General features: G+C 44.3%; 1 protein-coding gene across 6 annotated transcripts in view; it reads left to right on the top strand.

Moving 5' to 3' along the window:
- Positions 1–25,631, top strand: part of LOC147685396 (uncharacterized) — a 379,028-nt gene that overhangs the window by 201,595 nt on the left and 151,802 nt on the right. For all 6 annotated transcript variants that reach the window (XM_086941313.1, XM_086941315.1, XM_086941312.1 and 3 more), the window contains one exon: positions 22,759–22,847. In XM_086941313.1, coding sequence (XP_086797439.1) covers positions 22,759–22,847 — 89 coding nt within the window. The remainder of the gene's footprint in view (positions 1–22,758; positions 22,848–25,631) is intronic.

Here is a 25,631-nt window from a genome sequence, read left to right as displayed (position 1 = left end):
AGTGAGAGTTGCTGACTCTACCCCACTCTGTGACGAGGAGCCAGTGATTGACACTCGGCCTTGCACACTTCGGGGCTTAGAACTAAAGAACTAAGGTCCAAGACAATCAGTGACATCCACCTCGTCAGGAGGGGAAGGGCCTCGAGGTGCTATGCCAAGCTGAAGATGCCACGCCCACAGAAACTGTGATGTGACAGCTTCAGCCTGGCAAAGTTCAGCTCATGCAACCTGGAGCCTGCGTATTTAGCACATGTCTAGCTCCTGGCTGCCTGATCTGAAAATAAAGTGTCTGTCAGGCTGACAAACGCTTCTTTTTGGTAATAAGGTGAGAGGTGTGGCCTCTTTGCCAATTAGGAAGGGCCACGGCTGCAAGCGGGATAGTTGAAAATGTATCTTCAATCACGAAAATGTTGCTTTACCTTGAACCCTGATGCTTTAATGGTAGCTAACAGGTGCTTTGATGCAAACATGGATGAAGCAGTTGTGTCTGACTTTCTTTAGGAAGCATACTACAGGGTACTGTGGAGAGAAGGGTGAAACTTTGCACGTGAATAGTTCGAATAAGGGACTGGTTTTCCACTTGAGTTAATCAAGGGCAGTTTACAAAACATTTAAGGTACTGTCCATAAGTGCTGTAAGAGTATTTAACACCATCAAATGAAGATTGAAATGTACTCCAGAACATGCTCTGCCTACATCCTAGGTAGCGGATGTAGACACCACAGGAACATGCACTGCCTTCAGCTACAGCACAAATCCTGTACTAGAGCATGCCATGCATTTACCCAGAGTAGCTGTGCAATGTAGGAGCTTGTAGTATAACAGCTCCCAGTCGTAGCACGAACTGCCTTCATCCCCAGATGTACCAGCTGCACCAATAGGAAAAGGTGAAGTGCAGCAAATATGAACTGCAAGACCATGCCTACCTTCATACCCACCTCAGCATGTCGCAGTCTCAAGCCAAACAGCAGCATTACCTCGTCGTCCATCTATCCTGATCCAGACCTCAGCTGCAAGTTCCCATTTCCATCCTGTAGAACCAGAGAGCTGGTCCGAAAATCCTCCCAACATGGCCGTCACTACCCTGCAGCCGGTAGATAATGGAGGATAGTAAGAGAGACATGTCAAGGAGCTCAGGCGGTCCTCATGGTATATATAACACTGGTTCAATTGTGACAACTGCTTTTTGTGAAATACAAATCCACTGATTGCACTTGGGGGGGAAGTTGCTATTATTTGCCTGCACTGAATATTTTTAACTTGGTTTTTTAACGAAGATAATTGTTTTTATGTGACACACAGTAATTTTCTTAATACCAATTGCACCCGGGAAAAGCACGGGGAGAATTTAGTTGGTCTCACCTACGGCCACAATCTTATTCGCTGCAAACCCATTTCAGAGAACTTTCGCTTTCCTAAACGCAGTCTAGTGCTTGGGGGGAGTACAGCTGCTGCACAGCAGAGATGATTGGTTACTGAGCGGAAGGGGTTAGCCTTAACTGCGACGCTGGAGCGAACGCAGAGTGGATGCGCCGCTGGCGCACCGAAGGCGTACCTAAGGCAAGCCCGTCTGCGCCCGTCAGCATCTGGCCGGGTCCAGGGATCAGAACCCCTGGTCCAATAATGAGATATTCCGCATTAGAACTGTAATCCCTAGCCACAGGTAACCATGCACTTAACGACAATGCCATAGCCAAAGTAAGAACAGAAAACATCCTGAGGCACAACGGAGCAGTTAGCTCTACGAGCCTGAGGCCAACACCTCACAATAGCATCAGGCCAGGGTACCCTCCTGGTGTAAAAGTAGCAGTCTTAAATACGAGATCTCTACAGAAACATAATCTGGAGATCTTTGTGCTTCTCCAGGAGGGGGATATTGATATACTGGCACTCACGGAAACTTGATTAGGTAACACATCTGTCCCTGATATCATCGCTGCCCTCCCAGGTGACTTTGACACCCTCTGGCACAACAGGCAAGATAACAGGGGAGGAGGGGGAGTGGGGATACTTTTCAACACCAGAATCATGGCCACCAAGATAATAGCAGAGAGCGTAGATAACACAGATATGCTAGGAGTTAAAATCTCCTTTAAATCCTCTTGCCTCCTTCTCCTGGTTGTCTACCGCCCCCCGGAGGCATCCCCTGGGTTCAACAACTACTTCGCCGAGACCGTGTCTGACCTCAGCACATGGTACCAGCGACTTGTGGTTGTTGGAGACTTTAAGCACCATTGGGAAAAAACTCCACTAGAGCCGCATGCCAAACAGCTCGACATGGCAATGTCCTCCATGGGGCTCCATCAACTGGTGGATCGCCCAACCCACAGTAAAGGGCACACTTTAGACCTGGTCTGGTCCTCTAACCCTCAGGATAGGCTAACGGATATTCGGTCCTGCGCCTGGTCGGACATTCGTTAATCTTGTGCTGGGTTCCAATGGATAGCCCACTTTCACAAACTCCTCTAGAGTGGAGAAAAGTACGGAGCTGGAACAAAATTCAGGCAGATAACCTTGTGGACACATTACAGAGGCTACCCTCACCCAAATTTGAGGAAGGTAACATTGACTTAGAAAGCGAAACTCTCACTAACACCCTACAATCCACTATTGATCAGGTAGCTCCAGAACCTAGAGAAAGAATTAGACATAAAGGCAAGGGGGCCCCCTGGTTTAACAAGCCACTGAGGGAAAGGAAACAAAGCCTTCGCCAAGCTGAGAGATGGTGGCGGAAAGCTTACAACCCCGCTGAACTAACAACCTACAAATCTCTACTCACACTTTATAAAAAATTCATCATATCTAGGAAAGCTGAGTACTATGAAGCACGAAGCACCGACGTACCAAATAAACAAAAGGAGACTTTTAAGATCGTAAAAGAACTCAGGAAAAAGTCAGATGCAAATCTTGCAGTAGCACCCACTGTCTGTAACGTTCTACAGTCCTTTTTCCTCCAGAAAGTAACAGACATTCTCCTAGAGATTGAAAACACCCCCATCACCATGAGCTCCCTGGAGCTGTCCACACCCCTAACCCTCACCGGTCATTATCTCACTAGCTTCACCTCAACTAGACTCAAGATCTCTAATACTCCTGGCAAATGGCACCAAATCAGGCTCTCCTGCAGACCCATGCCCGCCACGGATCTTCAGGATGGCACTCCCTGCCCTGGAAAGTCAGATTCTCACCCTCCTGAATAATTCCTTGGCGACTGGCCAAGTCCCCGCAAACCTGAAGGAGGCTAGAGTTACTCCTCTATTGAAAAGAAACAGGGGCAGACAGGACCGAACAAAAAAATTATAGGCCTATCTCCCAGCTCCTTTTCCTGGCAAAGGTTGTTGAGCAACACGTTATGAAGACCATCTCGGCATTCCTGGAGGAACACGAGCTAGACCTGTCAGCGGCGTTCAATACGGTCTACCACACAAAACTATTGACCCGACTGGTAGACTTGGGCATTCGGAGGCAGGCCCACAAATGGTTAGAATCCTTTTTATCAGGACGAGCGCAGAGGATCCAACTGGGCGAGCAGGTATCGGAAAAGGGCAACATCTCGTGTGGGGTCCGTCAGGGCTCTACACTGTCCCCTCTCCTCTTTAATATATACCTACAGCCTCTGGTGGTTGCGCTAGCCAAAATGGACTGCCAAGTATTCAACTACGTGGATGACACCCAACTCATCCTAAGGATCGATAATTGGGCCCATGAAAGTAGATAACATCATGGCAGGTTTTTTTCTCACAGGGTGACTTCATTTCAGAGGATGCATCCCCACCAGATTCTGTCCACAAGAAGGTGGAGAGTGCAGTGAAAAGGTCTTACGCATCCTCTAAATTAGCACTGAGGGTGCATACACACACAACTTACATGGTACAGTCCCTCCTCGAGGACTTTAATCAGTTGGCTGAACGTATGTCTGAGGAGGCAGATTGTACATCTCTTGTGAGCCTCATGGAGCAGCAGGTTTGTTTTCTATCGAAATTTCGTTTGATAATCTGTGTGCTTCGACTGTTGCCTCAGAGGCAGCGGATTCAGCTCGTCGTCAACTGTGGGTGAGTGCCTGAAAAGCTGATTCCTTGCAGAAGTCAGTTTCAATGAAGTTACTGTTTGATGGTCGTAAAAATATTGGTCAGCAATTGAAGCACATGATTAAAAAAACTACAGAAAAAAATGGTAGCATCATTTAAAGCATTCTCCAAGGACAGAGGCTTTTTAGTTACAAAAGATCTTTCCCAATAGGTACTGCTAAAGTGGCCTTACATCCCTTTTGAGGAAGTGGTCGTGACCAGGAGACCCCAAATCCTGACAAATCCAGGGCCCAGTATACAGTTGTCAGTGCAAACTCTGCAACTTCCTCAAACGCATGCCAATCAATAGGACCATCTTCCTTTTTTTCAAGGATATCTGGGAAAGAAAATTTTGGATTGGTAGTCAGTCAGTCTAGTGACAGACGGTCCTCCCTGGAGTTCACAGATCTGCCTTCTGTACATTTTCAGCCAACTCCATTCCCAAATGATCCGAGGAAACAGCATGGCCTCAGGTATGTAATCCAACAGCTGGTGTTGAAAAATGCCATCTGTCCTGTGCCACCCCACGAACAGAGCCAGGGTTATTACTCAATAATTGTTTGGGTTCAGAACCACTCAGGCAACTACTGCCTGGTGTTAGATCTCAAGGGTCTCAACAATTTCCTCACACAATGCACCTTCACAATGACCACACTGCAGAACAGTTTTCCTTTGCTAAAACAGGGAGATTCCCTGGTGTCACTGGATATGCAAGATGCATACCTTTTTTTACTATTTTTCAGGCACACCAAAGTTTCTGCTGTTTGCAGTGAAACAGCATCATTACCAATTCCAGGTCCTTCCATTTGGATTAACCTCAGCCCCAAGAGTTTTTACAAAGCTCTTGGCTCTGCTGGTGGGTATTTTGCATAATTGAGAAATCCATGCATATCCTTATCTTGATGACTGGTTTATTTGTTCTCCTTCTTTCCCAGAGGCAGTGATGTCAATGAGCTGTTGAACCTTCTTCAGGATAACGCTTTCCTCCTCATTTTCGAGAAGTGTCGGCTCACTCAGATGCTTCATTTCACCGGAACCGTGCTTTGTATGGACATAGGAGAAGGATTTTCTTATCCAGATAGGATACTCACATTATATCTCATATGAGGGAACTGTTGCATCAATGTCGGACCTCAGCAAGACTGTGTCTACAGAGTCAGGATGAAATGGCATCAGCTCTGGCCATTGTTACCTGGAGCCATCTTCACTTTTATCCATTGGTACATCACGTCTTGTCACATTGACATCAACTCTCACAAGACTACGAGGCTCTAATTCCAATCACTCCACAGATAACATTGGATCTTCAGTGGTGGCTTAGTCCAGTGCCTCTTCACAAGGGACTCCAGTTAAAACAGTCCAATCCAGTGGTAATATCTACAGATGCCAGCAAGGAGGGGTGGAGTGCAATTCTGGAACCTCTATAGCCCAGTGGAGATGGAAATGTCAACAGTCTCAGTGTTCGTTCAGCTGGAAAGAGCTGGCTGCAGTCAGGGCAACTCTGGAATATTTCTGTCTACAGCAACACAAAAAGATGCTTGTTTTCCTGTCCAGGGAGGACATGGTCTAGCAGTTCAGGCTGGGCTGTTCCCATAGCGAGTAGAGTCAAGACTGATTGCATATAGCTGGGCCCGAACTGAAATGGCATGGTGAGCAAAATTATTTTAGGACCAGATCTGTGACTGGAGGTGAATGTTTGACAATGTTCAGAATTCCGTCCATCATCTTTTTGTGTTGCATATTTCCTTCCACTAATGAGCCATCAGTCAGTTTGCATTCAAATCGACTATCAGATTGTGAAGGCCTCTGTCAACCATCAGAGAGGGATACAGTGGTGGCTGCTTGAAAACGGGGGGAGGATAATAAAAAAAAATATACCAAGGGGAATCACCGACTCATAGTTTCAGGCGATTTCAACACAACCTTCGAACCTGTAGACTATGTACAAGAACTAATACTAGATGGTGATAAAGCTAAAGGGATCGCTAAGCTCCAGATACCCCCTATTAAGAAACACACCAGGGTAGAACAACAGGTTTTATCTTTTACCATCACCCATGGGGTCTGTGCTTGTAATGGTAGGACTGACTCTGATATAGAAGCATGCCACACGTTTAAGAGGGGGGCAAGCAAAACCATGACCGATTACATCCTGGTTGATACTGAACTTTGGTCTAGTGTAAAAGATATGGCTGTATTAATACGGAAAGATAGTGACCATATTGCCCTGGCCCTTACGCTCTTGAGCTCAGCTCTATTGCATGGCAACTCTGGGGCTAAGAGTGGTCCGGTCATCACCAGCAATAGTAACAAAAGAGTCAAATGGCCAATGATACAGGCCGATCCAACTGCCCTTCCTAAAATGTATTCTGCGGTGGAGCAGACTCTTGTTGATCTGAGTACCACTGCCACCAGCACAGATGACATCCTGACCTTATTCCTTCAATTGACCGCCGTAATTGGACCAGTCTTTTGCCAATTACAAAATGGTCAATACACAAAACAGAACACAGCCCCTTGGTACAACACGGCATGTGGCAAAGCCAAAGCTGACTTAATCATGGTGGTAAAATCGAAACTCCCCCTAGATTTCAAGAACTGTAGGAAGCTATATAAACTGGCCAAAGTCAAGGCAAAAAAAATTGGGAGGTAGAATACTGGGCCAAGCTTGTCGAGGCAGCAAAGCTAAAGAATTGCCAGCTGTTTTGGCATCTTCTTGCCAAAGGTTCCCCAAACTCAGAAATAGAAACTGATTTTCATATTTAGCCCCATGTGTGGGAGGAGTATTTCAAAGAGTTATACGCAGGACAGGGTGCAATGCTTGATCCGGACTTGCAACCCAGACTACTAAATACAGTTTTAAGTGAGGAGACAGTCATCACCGTAGAGGAAACCACCATAGCTATAAATGCATTACAGATTGGGAAAGCTCCGGGCCTAGACAAGCTCCCGGGAGACTTGTACAAGGCTGAACCATCAATCTAGGGCCCTTTATTACAAACAGTTTTCAATGCCATTCTTTTTGGTGGCGAAATCCCTGCAACCTGGAGGGGTGCTGAGATCATTCCCATTTACAAAAAGGGAGATAAAGGGTTGCCCTCCAACTACCCCAAAAAATTTCTATAAAATAATCTTGACTAGGATCCAAAACTGGATCGAGTATAATAACATCTTATCAGACCTCCAAGGGGGATTCAGGGCCGCCACAAGTACCACTGATCAAGTTTTTAGATTTCTCCTACAAATCTGGAAGGAAGTGACCATAAGAGGTGGCCACTTGTACGTTGCATTTGTGGATCTAAAAACGCCCTTTGATTCGATAGATCGCAACTAACTATGGCTTGCTCTGAGTGAACTGCATTTCCCAGTCTATTTACTTAATATTTTGATTCATTTACACCACAATACCTATGTACAGGTTAGGTGGAACACTGAAGGCAGTCTGACAAAAGATATATCAGGACAGAAAGGCGTGCGCCAAGGTTGTGTCCTCGCCCCAACACTATTCACCCTCTATATCAGGGGTCTCCAAACCGGTCCTGGAGGGCCGGATCCATGCCAGATTTTTTTGATATCCCCATTGAGATACATGTAGTAATTTTAAAAATCTGGCATGGATCCGGCCCTCCAGGACCGGTTTGGAGAACCCTGCTCTATATTAATGGACTAATAGAAGAACTATACAATTGTGGTGGTGATACCAAAAGACTAGCAGGCAGTTCTGTGCCCCCTCTACTCTTTGCTGATGACACCTTGTTAATCTCAAGGACACCTAGAGGGATCCAGAATCTTTTAAACAAATTTGATAAAGTATGCAGGAAGAAGGGGTTAGAAATAAACTTCTCAAAAACAAAATACATGACTTTTAATCCCTATAAATCAAATATGGGCAAACTTATGCTGGGCTTGCAACCACTTGAGCAGGTCAAATATTTTGACTATTTGGGTGTACGCATTAGCGATAGGTTGGCCTGGACGCCCCAAATAGAGAAGAGCATTGTGACCCTCCAACACACTGACTGCGCTATAGTCCGGAGGGCCAGTGCGTCTCCTTACCGCCCAGTGTTGCCTATTTTGGAACTTCATAGGGCCAAAGGTCTAGGAGCAGCCCCTTATGGTGCTGAGCTTTGTGGGTTGGAAAACTTAAAAGATCTAACCCTAGCTGAAAACGAATTCATCAGGGCGATCTTGAACCTACCTGCAAGCAGCCCCCTTATTGCCGCTAAGACTTGATCTTGGCCTAAAACCCTTTTGCTATCCTCAGGGCACTCCTGTTTTGGATTAGAATCTGGACCAGTAAAACACAGGTCCCGTTGAAGGAGGCCCTGGAAGAACTAATAGCTTTGCACAAACAATCAGGCCGTATAAAATGGTTTAATAAAATCAAGGACTAGCTTTTGGCACTGGGTTTGGGGTGCGTTTGGGAGGAGCCGGGGTCCATAACAAAATCAATGGTTTCTCTCCTGAAAAAATGGTTTTGGGAGTACATGGATCTCCAAAATATAGAAGGTACTGCACATGGCACTTTAACCACTAGTTTATTACATTTGGAAGGAGTCTTTGGTTGCGAAACATTTATGGATGACATCGAACCCCTACAGGCAAAAGCTTTGTACATTCAATTTAGACTTGGGACCTTACCTTTGAATCATAGAAGTAGCATGTGGGGGAATGCAGTTGAAACACCTCTGTGCCCTACGTGTCACACCAGTTCTGAGACCATTGATCATTTTCTTTTTTATTGTCCCACCCATGCTGATTATAGGAAAACCTGGATATTCCCAGTATGTTGCCTCCTGTCGTTCAGATTTGCTAGCGAAGCACTACGTATTTTTAGATCTGATACTACACAGTGGCTCGTATTTGCAATATCGAGATTTCTGCTGTATACTTGGGGGAGAAGGTCCAAACTGTATAAAAAAAGCCCTTGTAAATATGACTGGCTAATACCTACTATTATAAGTTCTGGTGACAAAATCATGAATTTTATGTATTCCCTTTAGTGCTGCTATAGTTCGCCTGTCATAAGACTTTTATAAAATACTGGTTTTTAATCTTTTATCGGTTTATGTTTATGAAATGCTTTTATTACAGTAAATGATCATATTTTTGATCGAACAAAACATATATATATATCACTTACCTTATTAAAGCCGCAGCTTCCCCTCTGTCCTCTTCTCTTCCTGGTTTCCGGCAGCACACAGGCTTCCCTAAGCCAATCACGATGCTGCTGTCCCCAGCATTAGAGCAGCGTTGTGATTGGTCTGAGCGGCTGTTTGGCCACTCAAACAATGCCTGGGACCCTTGGGACTGTTCTTCCCCCAGCTGTGCAACACAGCCAGGTGGAGAAAAGCTAAGTGTGCATGACTGTTTGGCCGGCCCAAGACAGCTGGCCAAACTGTCATGCACACTTAAAGTCCACCAACAACTCCTCCTCCATGTGACCCCAGCCTCGCACTAACCTGGCCCCATAGCCCAGTCTAAAAAGAAAATTATAACGATGTTATCATTTTATTGTTCCTTTCTCCACTGCTCTGAGAGTAGTGGGGCAAAGCTGTTCCGCCTTAGCGGAGGAGCCGTTGCTGGAGGGATGATCTGTTTTCAATGTCTTCTTCCCAGGGAAATATTTAGTTGCCCAGAGTCCAATCTTAATTCTGTGAAGGCAGTTTATCTTCCAGGGATGTGGAATGGCCTCGTGACCAGTTGAGCAGAAGTTTCCCTCTTCAATATCCCTCTGTCTCTCTCACACAGTATTTCAGGTGGTTTGTAATTGGTCCAGCCTTCTTTAGTTACACTTCTTTGCGACCTGGGAGAATGCTCTTCTACCTCAGTTTTGTTGACTAACCCTATCCAGGGAAGCATGGGCGTTAGATGCATTGTTAGTGAGCTTGCCAAGGGTTCTTCTCTAGTGCTTTCCTCCTATTCCGCTTTTAAATTGGGTCTTAGCGAAGTTTTGCAAGGATTGGGCTGTGATACTCCTGATTGTTTTGGAGTGGTCGCTGAGACTTGTGGTTCCCATTGTTGAATCGGATTTCTGCTGTTCTTCCATGGGTATTTCCTCTGCGCCTTCACCTTTGAGCCAGCCACTTTTGTCCCAGGAATCATTCAGTCGGTTGAATCTGGAAGTTTGGCAGCTAAATGGTTGCTCTTGTTAGCCAAGGATTGCTCTGCTGAAGTAGCAGATTCTAGTTAACACTCACATCGTCCTTCCACTCAAAAATCATGCAGTCTCTATTGGAAGAATTTTGAGAAATGGTGTCTGTCCAAGGAATTACAGACTACTCTTTGGGATCCAGTATGAATTTTGGATAATTTTACAGGATCGCTTCATCTTTGGATTAGCAGTCTCCACTATTAGAACTCAGTGGGCTGCAATTCTAGCTTTTAGGCTTTGTAGAAGAAATTGCCCTTTTAGCCTCACACTATGGGGCAAATGTAAAACAGAATGACGGAGCGTAACGTTAAGCAAATCCTGCTAATGCCATGCTCTGTCATTCTAAAAACGCAGGGATGCTCCGTTTTTACGAAGATACGCCACACCCCTTCCTGCACATAAACACTCATTCATGGCGTTGTGCTGTGTCTATGTGTGCTGCACAATGCAGCACACATAAAAACAGCAAAAACAAGGAGAACTAAAGCATTTCTCCTCGTTTCGCCATGTTAAGACAAGGTTTTCCTTGGTCTTAATTTTGGCGCTGCCTCCTGTTAACACCACCCTTGTAAATAGGGGCCAGCGTCAAAATCAATGGGTGTTGCGGCGAAACGCCCATCACAACACCCATTGCCCATCCCTTTCACACTAAGTATAGTGTCAAAGTGTGCCTTATTTACATGGTGGCATTACTCTGCTTGTAAATAAGGCAAATCCCTTCTTGCCACACAAACATCGTTAAGTGACATTCTTGTGGCGATAGGGGCTTGTAAATATGCCCCATAGTTTTTCCAATGCCCTTCAGTACATTCCCCAGTTCCACTGTGGAATGTACCTCTGGTTTTTAGGACTTTAAGGGTTCACTATTTGAGCTACAGGAATATGTTGATCTTAAATTGTTGACCTAAAAGATGTTTTTTTTCTGGTCGCAATCTGTTTGGGACACAGGGTGGGGGGACTGGGTACTTTACTTTCAGCTTTCCCTTCATTTGTTTTTTTTCCAGATAAAGTGGTCCTACATCCTAGTCCCTCTTTTTTAACCAAGGCTCCATCGACTTTTCACTTTTCTCAGGACATTGTCCTACCAGTATTTTACCCTGAGCCTTCTTCGACGGAGAAGGAGATGCTTCATACTCTGGACTTTCACGGGGCTCTTTCTGTGTATTTGAACACAACAGCTTAATTCCACAAAGCAATGCATTCTTTGACACCTTTGGTTTGCTGAATACGGGTTCTCATCCCTCAACATTGATTCCGTCTAGGTAGATTAAGTCCACCATTATCATGTATTGGCTCAATCTCCTATTCCTTCGGTCATTCAAGATATATCCACTAGAACTTTGTCTGCCTTTTAGCTTCGTTTAGAGAGGCTTCATTGAGAAACATGTGGTGTACAGCCACTTGGAAGTCTTTACAGACTTTCCTTTTGCTCTTCACTTGGGTGAAGGGTTTTTTACTCCTTTGGAGATCATGTGTTTTCTTCTGTTTCAGACACATAAATTACTTTTTTCAATGGAGATGTTAGCCTGTATTGCATATTTTCATTGGCATTCATCATGTGTTGGCGTAATGATCAGCTGTGCTGTTATATAATCAGTCATAACTGTTTGGGTACCATCTCGCAGCTAAGCACCGGGTCAGGGAAGATGCACAAGAAGGTAATGCACCACTAATTTACAGGTAATCAGTGCTTATTTTCTAAAAGAAAGAGTGTCTGTACCTTGAGTTCTGCTCAGAAGTCCAGGGCTGGTGCAATTAAATGTAGGCACGCCAAATGCCAAGGCTGGTAGTCTTAAATCTACTGTATGCCTCTTTAATCCACTAGCAGACACTTCCTGTTGCTTTATCCTACTCATTCAAGTTCCTGCTGTTTAGGTCTCGCCTACGCTTTCAATGGCAACGCGTGTACGTTTGGCGATTCCCTTAAGGGAATCCGGTGCAGGCCCCGCCACACGCTTGGTATAATTTGGGTCTTCTCGATAATCCCTTGGATTTATGTGATGACGTACGGTCTTCTGGTTTGCATTCAATTTCTGTCAGCCTACGAGAGGTGCCTCATCCCCGCCAAACTCTACAGACCCCCTCCTCGTGCCCTATGTAAGCACGGCAGAAGAACCCCGGCGCTGCTGCAGCCTGGGGCATCCGGCATCCCGCGGGCACCTGCAGCTGCAGGCTAGGGAGGCAAGCAGCTGTTTGAAGAGAAAGCATGAGACCTTTCTATTAGATTAAGAGCACATGCATCCTTGGTAGGTGGGGGGAAGAGGGGCAGGACCGAAGTTCCGGCTTTCGTATCCTGCTTCACCGTATAAAATCTGCGCATCTCCGTAGCACATCACAGACCAGAGAGCCAGAGCCCGGCCGGTGGAGAAGCAGAGAGAACAAGCGGGTAAGAACGGGTACTGTCACCGGAAGAATGGGTGCTGCGCCTGCCTCCTTAGCTCTTGATGTCCGTTGACTGTTTAAATTCATAACTGTCTTATAAAGTGCATCAGACTGCCGTTAGTAGGGACTGTAGATAACAGGTGGTTTCTATTGCCCGCTTTAATTGTGCTCAATGTTCCGCCCTCGAACGAAAAGAAAGTTTGTGCTTGTTTAGTCAGAATCGAAACTTGATCTTTTAATCTCAGTGGATAGTAACACATTTCTCCCTCTCGTCTCATATGCCCCTTTAAATTTGTTTTCTTTAATTTATTCTGCTGACTGGCAGCTTTTGAGCAGTCGCTAAAGTGAATAGCACACACAACAATATGCGTTTTCATTGAAAACTTCAAATCAAAGTGTACAGCCTATATTAACCTATTAATAAGGCATCTTTTTTTACACATTACCGATTATGGAAAGCCTTACTAGCGATGCAGTGCTCAAATGAGTGACTCACTGGCTTTATTGTGGTTCGATGTCTCTAGGCCTGAATTTCGCAGATTACTTCTTCTTTACTAAGGGCGTGATGCTCGAATGAGTAAGATTCCTGGCAGCCTGCACGCTTGACTAAATTGTATTGGTTTTAATTCTCACACTTCGTTTTTAAAATAATCACCTGATAATTGTGGTTGTGCATATTCTGTTCCTGTACCATCTCCGCTTTGCTCCCTGTTCCACCACTGCAATTGCAGCTTCTTGTGGAGGGAGACAGCACGGCAGAGAGGAAGTGAGATCCTCACTTCCTGGAGCACACTAGAGGCGGTCATATTGGCGGAGGTTGGCGGTCCAGTTGCTGGACAGGACCGAACCCAGCCTTCTATTTAAAGCACTTATGGTAACGACGCGCAGCGGACGCGCGCAGCAGGTGCACCAATGGCGCGCCGAAGTTGCGCCAAAGGTAAGCCCGTCTGCGCCCGTCCGCGCTTTAGTCACGCCTAGAGCCAGTTGGGCTGCAGGCACCGCGAGTACCAAGAGATATGATAGGCAAGAACTGTTAGTATTACGACCCGAATCTCGCAGCTTTGGGCCTAAATCAGATCTCTCCCTCTGGAAGGGCACGGTGAGTTGCCGGGGATGCCGAAAAACTTTTTCCTGGTCGCACATTGCTGCATATACGACAGGGACAAATACCCTAAAGGCAGGTTGAATAAATGTCAGATCCCTGCCCAAACATGCTCAGCATATTTATGGTCTACTAACTGATGATAACTTAGACTGCTTATTTTTAACTGAAACATGGCTTAAACCATGGTGCACCCCTGACCTGGTGCATGCGCTACCACCAGGATACTGCATACAAAGGGCAGACAGAGAAATAAAATGGGGGGAGGAGTGGCCATTATTTATAAGGACCTACTCAAATGCTCAGTGGTCGAACTTCAAGATTTGAAGGAAGCAGAAGGGATGGGTTTTCGTATAAAGATCAGCGACACCTTCACTTTTGCCGGGGCATTGATATATCGCCCCCCAGGACCCTGCAAGGGTTTCCTTGAGAGTATTGGGGAGGTTCTGAGTCCCCTGGCACTTAGGTTCTCACATTTTACGATGTTAGGGGACGTTAACATCCATCTAGAATCTCCCACAGACATGTCAGCAGTTTCTTTTAGGGACACCATGGATGTGTTGGGGTTAGCCATTTGTACTACACAGGCCACTCATGAGGCAGGCCATGCTATTGATTGTATTGCCACCAATCTTATTACACTCAATACCAACCACCCCATGCCCCAAACTGGGACAGATCACGCATTGGTACCTTTTACTATACCTTTAGAAGGTACAGGAAAAGACAGGAAATTGGAAACATGCCATCAGGCTGGGCAGGAGGTATGGAATGCTGTGATGGGCCACCCAGAATTGATAAGGATGGCAAGGGAGAGTAGGCCTCATCTGATAGGACTGCCAGATACAGACAATAATACTTTCAGAGAATGGATGACGGAACTGAAAGGTATGGCAGGGCATGGGAGAAGTCGAACTAGGCCTGGTCAAAGGAGGAAATCAGCCCCGTGGTATGACCGAGTGCTTAAAGGCAAACAAGGGGAACTACGGAGAGCTGAGCGTAGGTGGCGGAAAAGCTACTGTACTGTGGAGCGTGGTAAATAAAAATCCGCTAAGAGCGCATACCATGCACTGAATAAACAGGCAAAAAAGAATAGCAGCGATAGAAACGGCTAATAACAAGCATAAAGCCATTTTTAAGATCGTCAACGATTTTAATAAGCCCACATTTTTAGTGCAGGAAATCCCGCCCTCGGAGAGTCTCTGTGATACTATCGCACATTTTTTCCAGGAAAAAGTACAAGGACTCATGAAGGATTTTACAATCCCTGCCCTAGAGTTAGGAGAGTGGAACAGGAAGGAGGGCCAGGCTGCAGATCAGCTGGTGACTTTCAAGCCAATTAGTCTTGATGAGACACATCGGGTAATATTGGCTACGAAGTCAGGCTCACCTTTTGATCCTTGCCCTCCTAGGCTCCTACACCGGATTGTGGAGGTAGCCAATCCAGTAATTAACGAAATCGTAAACACCTCACTGGCGACAGAAAATATCCCCACAGAATGGAAATTAGTGGCAGTTAAGTTGATATCGTCTTTCGGCATTGATGTGGTGGCATATGCAGACGATACTCAACTGATCCTGACCCTGGATAGAGCAAATCAGATCTGGGAGGAAAAGCTCAAATGTTGCCTAACGGCTACATTTGATTGGATGCGGAGAAACCATCTTAAATGCAATACGGGCAAGACCGAGATCATGCCAATTGGCCCTAAAAACGATTTTATCCCCAGAGTATGGTGGCCAGAGGAAGCAGAAATACCACCTCACACCACCGACTTGGCCCGCAACCTGGGGGTCAACTACGATTCTGACCTGTCATTTAAGCAACAGGCATCAAAAGTAGCGGGGACATGTTTCGGGGTCATAAAGGGCCTCAGGAAGTTTTTTGACTTGCTACCACTGGAGGCAAGAAAGACTGTTACAGTGGCCCTGGTGACATCACGGATAGACTACTGTAACAGTCTCTATGCAGGAACCAATAAAGGGGTCACTCATAGAATCCAGATGGTGCAACAAGCAGCAGCCAGGTTGGTGCTGAAATGGCCGAAAAGATCGTCTGCAACGGAGGCACTAATAATCTTGCATTGGCTTCCAATAATAAAAAGGGTGCTCTTTAAGATACTGATCATTAGATTTAGAGCAGTCCATTCCTCCATTCCTTAGGGCCAACATATCTACGGAAAAATTTCTCTTGGTACCATCCAACACGAACTCTGCGCTCCTCAAATGCCAATTTGTTGGTTGTCGCAGGTTTTAGACTCAGGACATGAGGGGGCAAGTCATTGTCAGTGTTGGGCTCGAAAGCATGGAACACTCTCCCATTCTATCTAAGGGCCCTAGAGAGAGAAACAGAATTCCGAAAATAATTAAAAACCTGGATTTTTAAGCTACAGGATACCACTGTTAGAGCATTAGTGTAATAATTGGATTGGCAAAAACTAAGCAGCTAGACCATCTTACATCTCTTGGTCTCTTATGGGCGCCTAGATGCTCCTTGGAGCGATAGTTGCGCGGTACAAATGAGCTATCACATCACATCACATCACATCACACATCTAATGTGAGCACCCGAGCACCATCTCTCCAGCGGGAACTGTCTGCCTGTAGCCTGCCATTTCTCAGGGTAACACTGTCAGCACATTTGAGCAAGAGCTTTCCAGCCAAGAGAGCAGGCTTGTACAATTATGTTGCCTGACTGGCCCTGCTGCCAAATGCTTAATATTGTTGGATCATGGCTAAGAGAGGGTTTTATCTGAAAGTGAAAGCATCTTTTTAAATGTTCTCTCAGTGCTGGCGGTGTCCTTGTACACAGCACTGCCGGAGGTTCGTGAGGTGACTAACTCGTGGGCCTCGTAAATGGCTTTGAATGAGTCAGCAGAGTAAGGTAATAATGGACAGGCCTGGTTAATTGTTGATGCGCAGCATGGGAGAAGGGGGCACGCGCGCCTTAACTGGGCCCTGCTGCCTAGAGTTTGAAGAGCCCTGCCTGCCTATATTTATCCTGGCATGGCATTGTGGGCAGTCATGGAGTGTTTTTGCTGTGAAAAAGTAACTTTTTACTTTCTGAATTATGTTTTTCCTTGTTTTAAATACATGCGTCAACTGGAGCGTGAATGAGAGTAGGACTGTGTCACCACGCAGCAATATTGTGTAAAGTAGCAGAGGTTTTCCTTCTCAAGCTCCTTTAAAATGCGAGCAATAAATGCATAGGATTTGGCATAAAATAAACACGGGACTGGTGATGGATGGCTATCTGTATTTGATGGGGATGAAAGTGGTGGTAATCGTGATCTATGGGCTTGGGCAGACTACAAACTCTATGACAGGAAATGTTTTATTTGTATTTTTTTCAACTCGATTATAGAGTGCCTAGTAAAAAATAGAACGTTAACTATTTTAGTTGCACAGAAAAGGACAGTGATTGCATCATATGTATAGATTACAGCAATATCCAGAAAGCCAGAGTTTTGTTTTTAGTATTGAGTTGCTGAGAATCTGAGAGACCATGAATACTGTGTCTAGTTTGAGCGTAGATAGAGCTGCAAGTGGGAGATACTGATTTAGTTAAAACAGGATATCCTTTTTGTGAAATTTAACTTGACACATCACCTCACTTCTATAACAAGTTTACCTATGACATGGTGCAGTAATGCAGTAATATATGGGGCAGGTTTCTAGTGTTTAAATATTTCAAGGATATGCTTTCACAATTGTTTTATAAACCTTCATGCTTGCTCAAATGTGCTTTAAAATGCACCATTTGCCTACTCTTTTTTTCAACATTTCTGGAGAGTCCTCCCTCTCCACTGAACCTCCCCTTATGACAACTGTCTCACTAGCTTTTATTGCAACATGGCATTCAGCCCCAACTTTTACGCCCCTCCACTTTGAAATGTCACCAGCCGCCACTGCTTATAAGGTACCAAAGGCGACACCTATTGGCTATGCCAATGCTTGTTTATATTTCCCTCCAGCAATACACTCTCGCTTTCTTCCATCCTCACTGCGGTATTTATTAAATCTTACTGGCTCACAGCTCTTTTCCCCTCTTGCACTCTCAAACCCTCTATCTCTTTCTTCTAACCTCCTTAAAACCGTCTTTCTCTTATACATTCCCCTTCCTCCTCCACTATTCCCTACTTTATCGCAGCTAAAATATAGCGCTAAATGCTGATTTTCTATTTCACTAGAATTTTCTTTTTTATTCCATTACCAAGTTAAAAGCTAAAGTGCAGTTGCTACAGAGGTCTTGCATTTGTGAGAATTTGAGCTATAGGCATTGCAAATGACAATGCCTTTTATTTATGTGTTTACAAAACCTTCAATTGGTGCTTACATAGCGCTTGCAGGTTTTGTAAACACATAAAAAAAGGCATTGTCATTTACAATGCCTATAGCTCCAACTCAAGCAAATGCAAGACCTATTGCATTGCAAATTGCGTGCTTCCTTTGTGATGGTTTTTGGGCTTTCTCTACCTCCGTCTTTCTGATTTGTGTGTTTGTTCCTCTTTTGGTCTTGGGAAATCTCTAATGCAGAAAAATAAGTACTAGTCCCTAAAAATAAGTGTTGGTGACCCACTGGCAACCACCGGCTCAAATTGAGCACTGCCGGTAATCTTCATTTCTCTCAGTTCAAGTCTTACCTGATACAGTCTTGTCTTTCACTCCCTTGTGCCTGGAGAATGGGATTGAATACATATTTTTCTGTTGGTTTTTATTTTAGAAGCTTAAGGAAATAATGGAATGTGATGTCGTTATTCCTCCCTTAAATACTGGCTGCTGAGTAGTGGCGACCATGGTGGGAGGATTTTCAGATCAGCAAGGGAAGAGGTTCTGCAGGACGGAGATGGAATCTTGCAGGTAAGGACTGTATCAGGGAAGACTAGGACTCAGAGGTATGAAGATTCTTGGTAGGTTACTGGGGCAATAATTATGTACTGCCCGCTCTCTTTTTTCAGCCTCCATACTGCTGTAGTCACAAAAGAAAGAGCATGTCCTGTCCTCGCCTAAATAGAAAGTACTACGACCTAAGGTCAGTGCTTCAGTGGTGCAAGTGGAGTGCTTGGAGGTATGAGCATGGGCACTCCTTTGTAGTAACTGGGGCTTACTTTTTTCACCATTGCAAAATAGAGCTAGGTCAGAGAGAAAGAAAGAGGAAGAGAAAGATAGGAAAATAATTATAAGATGAGAAAGTAGTGTTGAAAAAGAACCTGTAACGGGTAGGCAGAAAGAGGCATGATTTGGAATCAGTACTAGTATTCCTTGGTATTTTGCAAGCCCAATATTAAGTAGTGGGCTCTTAGGAAAACCATAACTACGCTTCGTAGTTTGCAAAGTTTGGGCTACTTCGGACTACGCGAAGTGCACGTAGCGCAGTGCAAACGCGTGTAGCAGTCATTTTTTGCTTGCTCACGGTTCTCAACGTCAAGTTGCCGACCGCGAGCGAGCAAAATGACATCCTGGTGAGACTTTTTACAAGTTCTCGATCAGCAACATTAAGTTGCCGATCGTGAGTGGGGAAAATAGACCTCCCGGCGATATTTTCAACACGGGGAGGTCAGGTTTCTCATTGCGAGTGGTCGCGTATGCTCGTGTCCGCTCGCAATGAGAAGCTACCAGTCCGCATTGAGAAAGCTGCTGCTCGAGTAGAAATCTACTAGAGCGGCAGAAAACGACCAATTGCACTGTGCAAGATGCGGTTTGCACTGATTGCACAGTGCGGACAAGCATCCGGCACTGTGCAATCAGTGCAAACAGCATTTTGCACAGTGGACTACGCAGTTCGTGTAGCTACACGTAGCACTACTACGAGAACTACGCCCTAAGACATTAATACAGTGCAGAAAGACACACAGACAACACAACACACCAAAACACAAATACAGTATCACAACGACTACAATACGACGACAGCATAACACAGCAAGATACTCACACAACATAATAATACACCGAAACAACAACACAACTGCACACAGCCACACAACAGAACAGAAACCACATAGTGTGGTGTTTTGTGTTGTTTTCTTGTTGTAGTGTTTTGTTCTTGTGTCCTCCTGTGGTATTTGTGTTGTGCTTTGTTTTTTGTGGTATATTTTTGCTACCATAGGTTGTTTTGTTGCTGTGTTATTGAGTTGGGTGTTATGTTGTTTTATGGTGTATTGTGTGGAATATGTTGTTGAATTATGATGTTGTAGTAGTGCGTTTTTTCTGTGCTGTTGAGTTGTACTATGCATGGCATCCTGCTTTGCCAAAATGCTGTGCCTTGCCTTGGAGCTTTAGTGAGGGCAGGTTGAGGTTTCAACTCACGGGTTTCATTTCCAAATGGAAATACCCGGGAGTGGCCACGCTCTGAAAGTCCCCTGAACGAAGCATAACGCACCAATCTCCTAATTGTCTACACAACCAACCACCCAGGGCCGGATAGCCAAGCTTCTTTAGCATGAAAGAGGAGGGCAGGTACCACACCTTAAAATAGGTCAGAGATGAATTTGCCTAGATGGTATGCACTAATACTGCTCCTTCGTGAGACGTGTCACAACCCTACCTATCGTTCAATTGAGTGAGAAGGGATCTATTTTCAAGTCGAAGCTCAGGTGGATATTTGTTATGTGTGCATGTAAATATATGTGTAGTATACACTGCGTCTACCCATATATAACGATCATGTCTATCATTTTTGGACTGTCACACCAAAGCAGCAGGATATCTTGCAGTGATGCTCGAGTCTATGTTAAAAAAGTAATGCATTCATATATAAATATTCAATCATACCTGTCAAATAGAAAAATAGATATTAACGTATGCAAAGACTACTTGAATAAGAGATGCATTCACATGCTATATTTTTATATCTACATTTCATCAATTTTATGTAGTTGACGCATGGTAAATGTATGTATTTTTACTGTTAAGATAGTCATGAATGTAGTTTTCAATCCAGGGCACTCTGAGGTTTGTAATCTTTTCTGTTTGTAATCTTTTCTGTTTTTATTAGTGGTGTGAGCGTCCGAGACAAAAAAGTAAATCAGACATCATGACACATAGAAATGCGAAAATAACTTTTAAAGTTAGGTTTACCGGCTGAAAATTCACTTCATTCCCACATATTTTCCAAATATTAATATTATTTATTTTAAGGGGTAGGTCAACATTTATGTGACCTATAGTGGCAGGTTTTTGAAACGGAGACAAGGAGGTAAGCACGGTTGGTATATTTAAAAAGGTCTTCGATGAGTAAAAGACGTTTTGATCGTGTTTGTTCATGGATAACGTCCTATAGGGCCACATATGTGCCCCTGCAGCCAATAGACTTGCCAGTCGCCCCCCCCCCGCCAGAACTTACATTTGAAAATGTGAACAAATATATAGTAAAACGGGTTTTACTAACGTTTTATTTTATTCGGGGTGGGGTCAGGGTTATGATAGGTAGGAGGGGGAGTGGTGGGCTCTACTTACACTGCGCAAGTGGTTTTTGGCCAGCAGTCTCAGGCCAGCTGAACACTACATGCGCAGTGACCCCTATCCAACCCCAGCGGCATTGCTGGGGCTGGAAAGAACAGGCACAGATTAGTCTGTCCTGGAGCGCACATCATTGGCGCTCAGGCAAATCCTGAAGTTACTCTCATGTGAGAGCAGCTTCAGGATTGGCTGTAGGGCAGGCTGTGTGTCTGTGCCTGCCTGCAGAGGCGGGGCGGAGAGGAGCGGAAGAACACAACACAATGCTTGAGGGCAGTAGTTAAGGTTGATTTTGCATTTGTTGCCTGGGGCTTGGTGAGGGGCAGATTACCTCTTAGATAGTTCTCAGCACCAGGCCCGCCCCCTCTAAGGGTCCGCTTACACTGTGAAGTTATTTTTTTAAGTTGGCAGGTATGTATAGGTAGGTACCTATGACACAGTGTGTGTAGGACCCATGTCTGGGCATAACCTTCCCATTTAAGTAGACACAGTAAGGTATACAAAGGAAAAAGTGTACAAAAAAGTGATGGATGGAATGCTTGATTTAATCTCAGGCACTGGTAATTAGTCAGGCCATATTCCAGCCCATTATTTTGAATGCAAGGCTACCTCAGTTTGTATCCAGACATATGTAAATCAGACTTGACCTGGCTCCAATGTCGCCCTCAGTGGGACGGGTATACCCAGACATGGGTCCCGTGCACACTGTGTCACTGGAATCAAGCTATACCTGGGTGATGAGCCCTAATGAGGGGAAAACCGGTACAAAGTTGTTTGTGTTACAAGTCAAGGGCGACCTGGCCTGGCAGTTCGCCCTCAACTGTTCTCATTGGAGCAGGGTCACGAATAATTTGCATAGGGCTGCGGCCAACTTGAAGTTGCATTGTATGCAAAATAACGATGGACTTGGATGTTGCCCCAAGTAATTACCAGCGGCTGAGATTAATTCAAGCATTCCATCCATCACTTTTTTGTATACTTTAATGTGACAACGGCTAGTGGTCAAGAACTCAATTGGGCTCAGGACTCATTCCTGCTCTATGGGGGCATGAAAGGGGGCGGTGTTCAGCACCTTGGACTGTGCAGGAGAAAGAAGAACAACCACTTTTTGTTTCTGGCACCATATGCACAGAGGCAGATCGTGCACCACATTCTCCATGGAGTTTAGGTTGCAGACAACTTTCAGGCCCGCTCTATAGGTAATAAGATGATTTTTTGTTAGTTGATGTATTGTTGCGGAGATATTCTGTAGGCCACAGGTTCAAATCATACCCCTGCCGACTTACTAGCATATTTATTTGAACAGTCAATAAGATTCCAGAGTAGGCAATGTGTGTAAAATGCTATAGGTCTGGTCATATCGCTGTATCAGAGAAAACAGCAAATCAGCAGCTGGCAATGAGCAAAGCAGAAACTGCTGGAGTTAGAGGACGATAGGGGGAATGTGGTGGCAAATTCAAATGTGTTTGCATTACTGACCTTGAAGCCTGTTCTTACCTGTCATTATTAACCAACTCTGCAGTCAGCAATGTCACAGTGAGGTGAGATCAGGGTAATTTTAGCTTATAGTAACTCATGATCTCTCTGCTCCGCAGGCGGCTCACAACAAGGAAGAACAGAACAAATGGCTGCAGGCTATATGGAAAGCCATGGTCATGTCTGGGCAGGAAGAAACTCCCTGCAGGTATTTCACTTCTGTGCAGTTTTCTCTGCTTCAGGTCTTCAACACAGCCCACAATCCGCATTCACTGTCGAGGGCTTTCATTATGTGATACGAACCTCAACCCACTTGCACACACACACAAGCACACACACACACACGTGCACACACATGCACACACCTCCCCCCATAAACTTGTACAATAAATTGAGTATATACATACACGCATACGCATATATTCTACACACACACACATATTCTAAAGCTACAATATGACTGGCTAAGAGTAGCAGCTGTGGCTGTGCCTAGTACCACAGTGTCACACAACACCAACTGAAGACAGAGTAACAAGATGGGACAGGAAGGTTTGAAGAAAAAGAGCATTAAATACAACCCAGGAGACATTTATGCCAATAATGAGACAGCTGTGTCTACCTGCCTAAAGGTTATATTCACTACCCTGAAGCAACAGCTATTACACATCACATGGGCCAACTGTGTTCACCATCCTTGGATTCCTGGTCATAAAGAGCAAGATCTCCCTGCTTAAAATGCATTGGTATTTTATTTATTATTTAATTTTATTTATAAAGTTGTATATTGCGCGAACTTGATCGCGAAGGATATCAGAGCACTTTACAATTTGAGGCAATTAAATACCTTCCCACGCTATTCCTCTATGGAAAAAGAATGCAAGAAACTATTGCAACTCAATGATCTCCAAAATGCAACCTATTTGTGATATAGTGTTGGTATGTACCAGAAATAAAACTCACCTTTAAAGTAACTGACAAAGAGGGGAGAAAGGGAGAGACTGCAAGAAGCTGAAATTCTATGACTCTTCTGCTCATCCCTAAGCATTGAGGAGACAGGCACACTGACCAGCATCACTGTTTCGATGTCCAACTGGAGGTGGTGCTGTTGGAATAGCATGGTGTACTGCTTAATGTCTTCCCGAATCACATAATTATCCTAAATCGCTGTGCCATTCTACACCGAATTGAAGAAAAATGGTCCAATTTGTAGTCCAGAGTTTCCGAAGTCGAGCAACAAATTAGTGAAACTCAGGATGAGATTGTCAAGGTAGATTTCCTGTTGAAGGAAGTAATTCTATTATAAAATCAAACTGAAGACTTATAAAACCGCAACAGGCGTAATAATCTGCCAGTATATGGTATTGCTGAAGGAAAAAATCATTACATTCTTTAAATGTATTTTTCAAAGATTATTGCCTTGAAAGATTGTTCTGAACTCAACATTTTACAAGGTCATCTTGTTGGATCAATGTTAAAATCTTCCAATGGTTGGCCACGGGCATCATACATTTTTATTTCTACATTATTTGGATCTCATGAAAGTCCTCTCTGTTGAAAAAGAATACAAGCAAATGTTATAGTCAGGTCATAAGATCTTTCTCACTCAAGATGTTGCTAGAATGACAGCTTGATTGATGGAATTTCTTGATATACGTCCTGCTCTACAATCTATGAATGTCCGATGGGGTCATGTATCCTTGCTTCTTCAAAGTTACTTTTAATGACAAAATGTCTACTTTTGACAACCCAGAAGATCTGAAGCAGATTATTCACCTTCACAAGAGAGAAGGTTTACTAGCAGACCTGTTGAGCAGCACCCCTTAGTATAAAAGCTAGGAGCACAGTTCTGTAACTAGCCGCACAACGATGTGCTTTACGCAGCATGCATTCTTTGCACTGTAGTAATGAAGGTTGAAGGACGTGTGGGCTAATGTCAGCTGCTGATTTTGACTTCAATAGGCCTGGTTTATATACTAAGGGCCAGATGTATTAGGCTTTTGCGACTCGCAAAGGCCAAAATTCGCAGAATTTCGGCCTTTGCGACTCGCAAACGACCGATTTGCATTTTTTCAGATGTATGAAAAAATCGCAATTTAAGGAATCGCAATTATTTGCGATTCCTTATTTTGCCATAGCATTTAAGGAATCGCAAATTTTGCGATTCCTTAAATGATATGTATGACACATTTTGGAATTGCGATTTTGAGTTAAGAAATCGCAAATTACCACCAACTTGTACTTGGTGGTAATTTGCGATTTCTTTCAAAAATGCCCTATTTGCCATTTGTGAGGGTGGCATGTGACACACATACATGCCCATAGGGCATGTATGTGTGCCAAATGCACACACATGTAGATTTCAGGGGAGCAGCAGGGTGTCTTTGAGACACCCCTGCACCCTTGAAATAATTCTCAAATTGCGATTAGCAAATTGCGAATTCGCAATTTGAGAATTATTGCACTATCATTCCTATGGGCCTCCTGGCCCGTAGGAATGCATTGGAAATTATTCCTTATTTGCGAATTCGCAAAATGCGAATTCGCAAATAAAGAATAATAAAGAATCACAAAAAAATGCGATTTTGTACATACATACCGTTTTGCGAATTCTAAATAGCGATTCGCAAAAAATCGCTATTTAGGATTCTCAAAACGGAATCTTGATACATCTGGCCCTAAACTTCCATATGTAACAAATGTTGTCTTAGACATGGAGAATTTATTTAATAATCACAATCGTCATAATACTCCAATTCGCAGGGTTGCACTCTCGTAAATGACTCTTTATCCTTGTGAAGCCAAGTAAAAAGGAAAAGGTTCTTGTACGGCAAGATCTGAAAGAACTGAGGACAAAGTCAAGTTAATTAGATAAGATCTGGTACCTTTGAGTGCTTTTTTAGAGGAATGAGTCAAAACCTGCAGTTGAAGAGCTGCTGAGTTCCTAGTGCTGCTCGAGGGCTGAGGGAAGCTCTGTGACAGTGGAGCTGTGCTG

Source organism: Lissotriton vulgaris, chromosome 10 (assembly GCF_964263255.1).
Source record: "Lissotriton vulgaris chromosome 10, aLisVul1.2, whole genome shotgun sequence".
NCBI classification, from domain to species: domain Eukaryota; kingdom Metazoa; phylum Chordata; class Amphibia; order Caudata; family Salamandridae; genus Lissotriton; species Lissotriton vulgaris.
The sequence above is the reverse complement of the archived record's forward strand: the minus strand, read 5'-3'. Positions and strand labels throughout refer to the sequence as shown.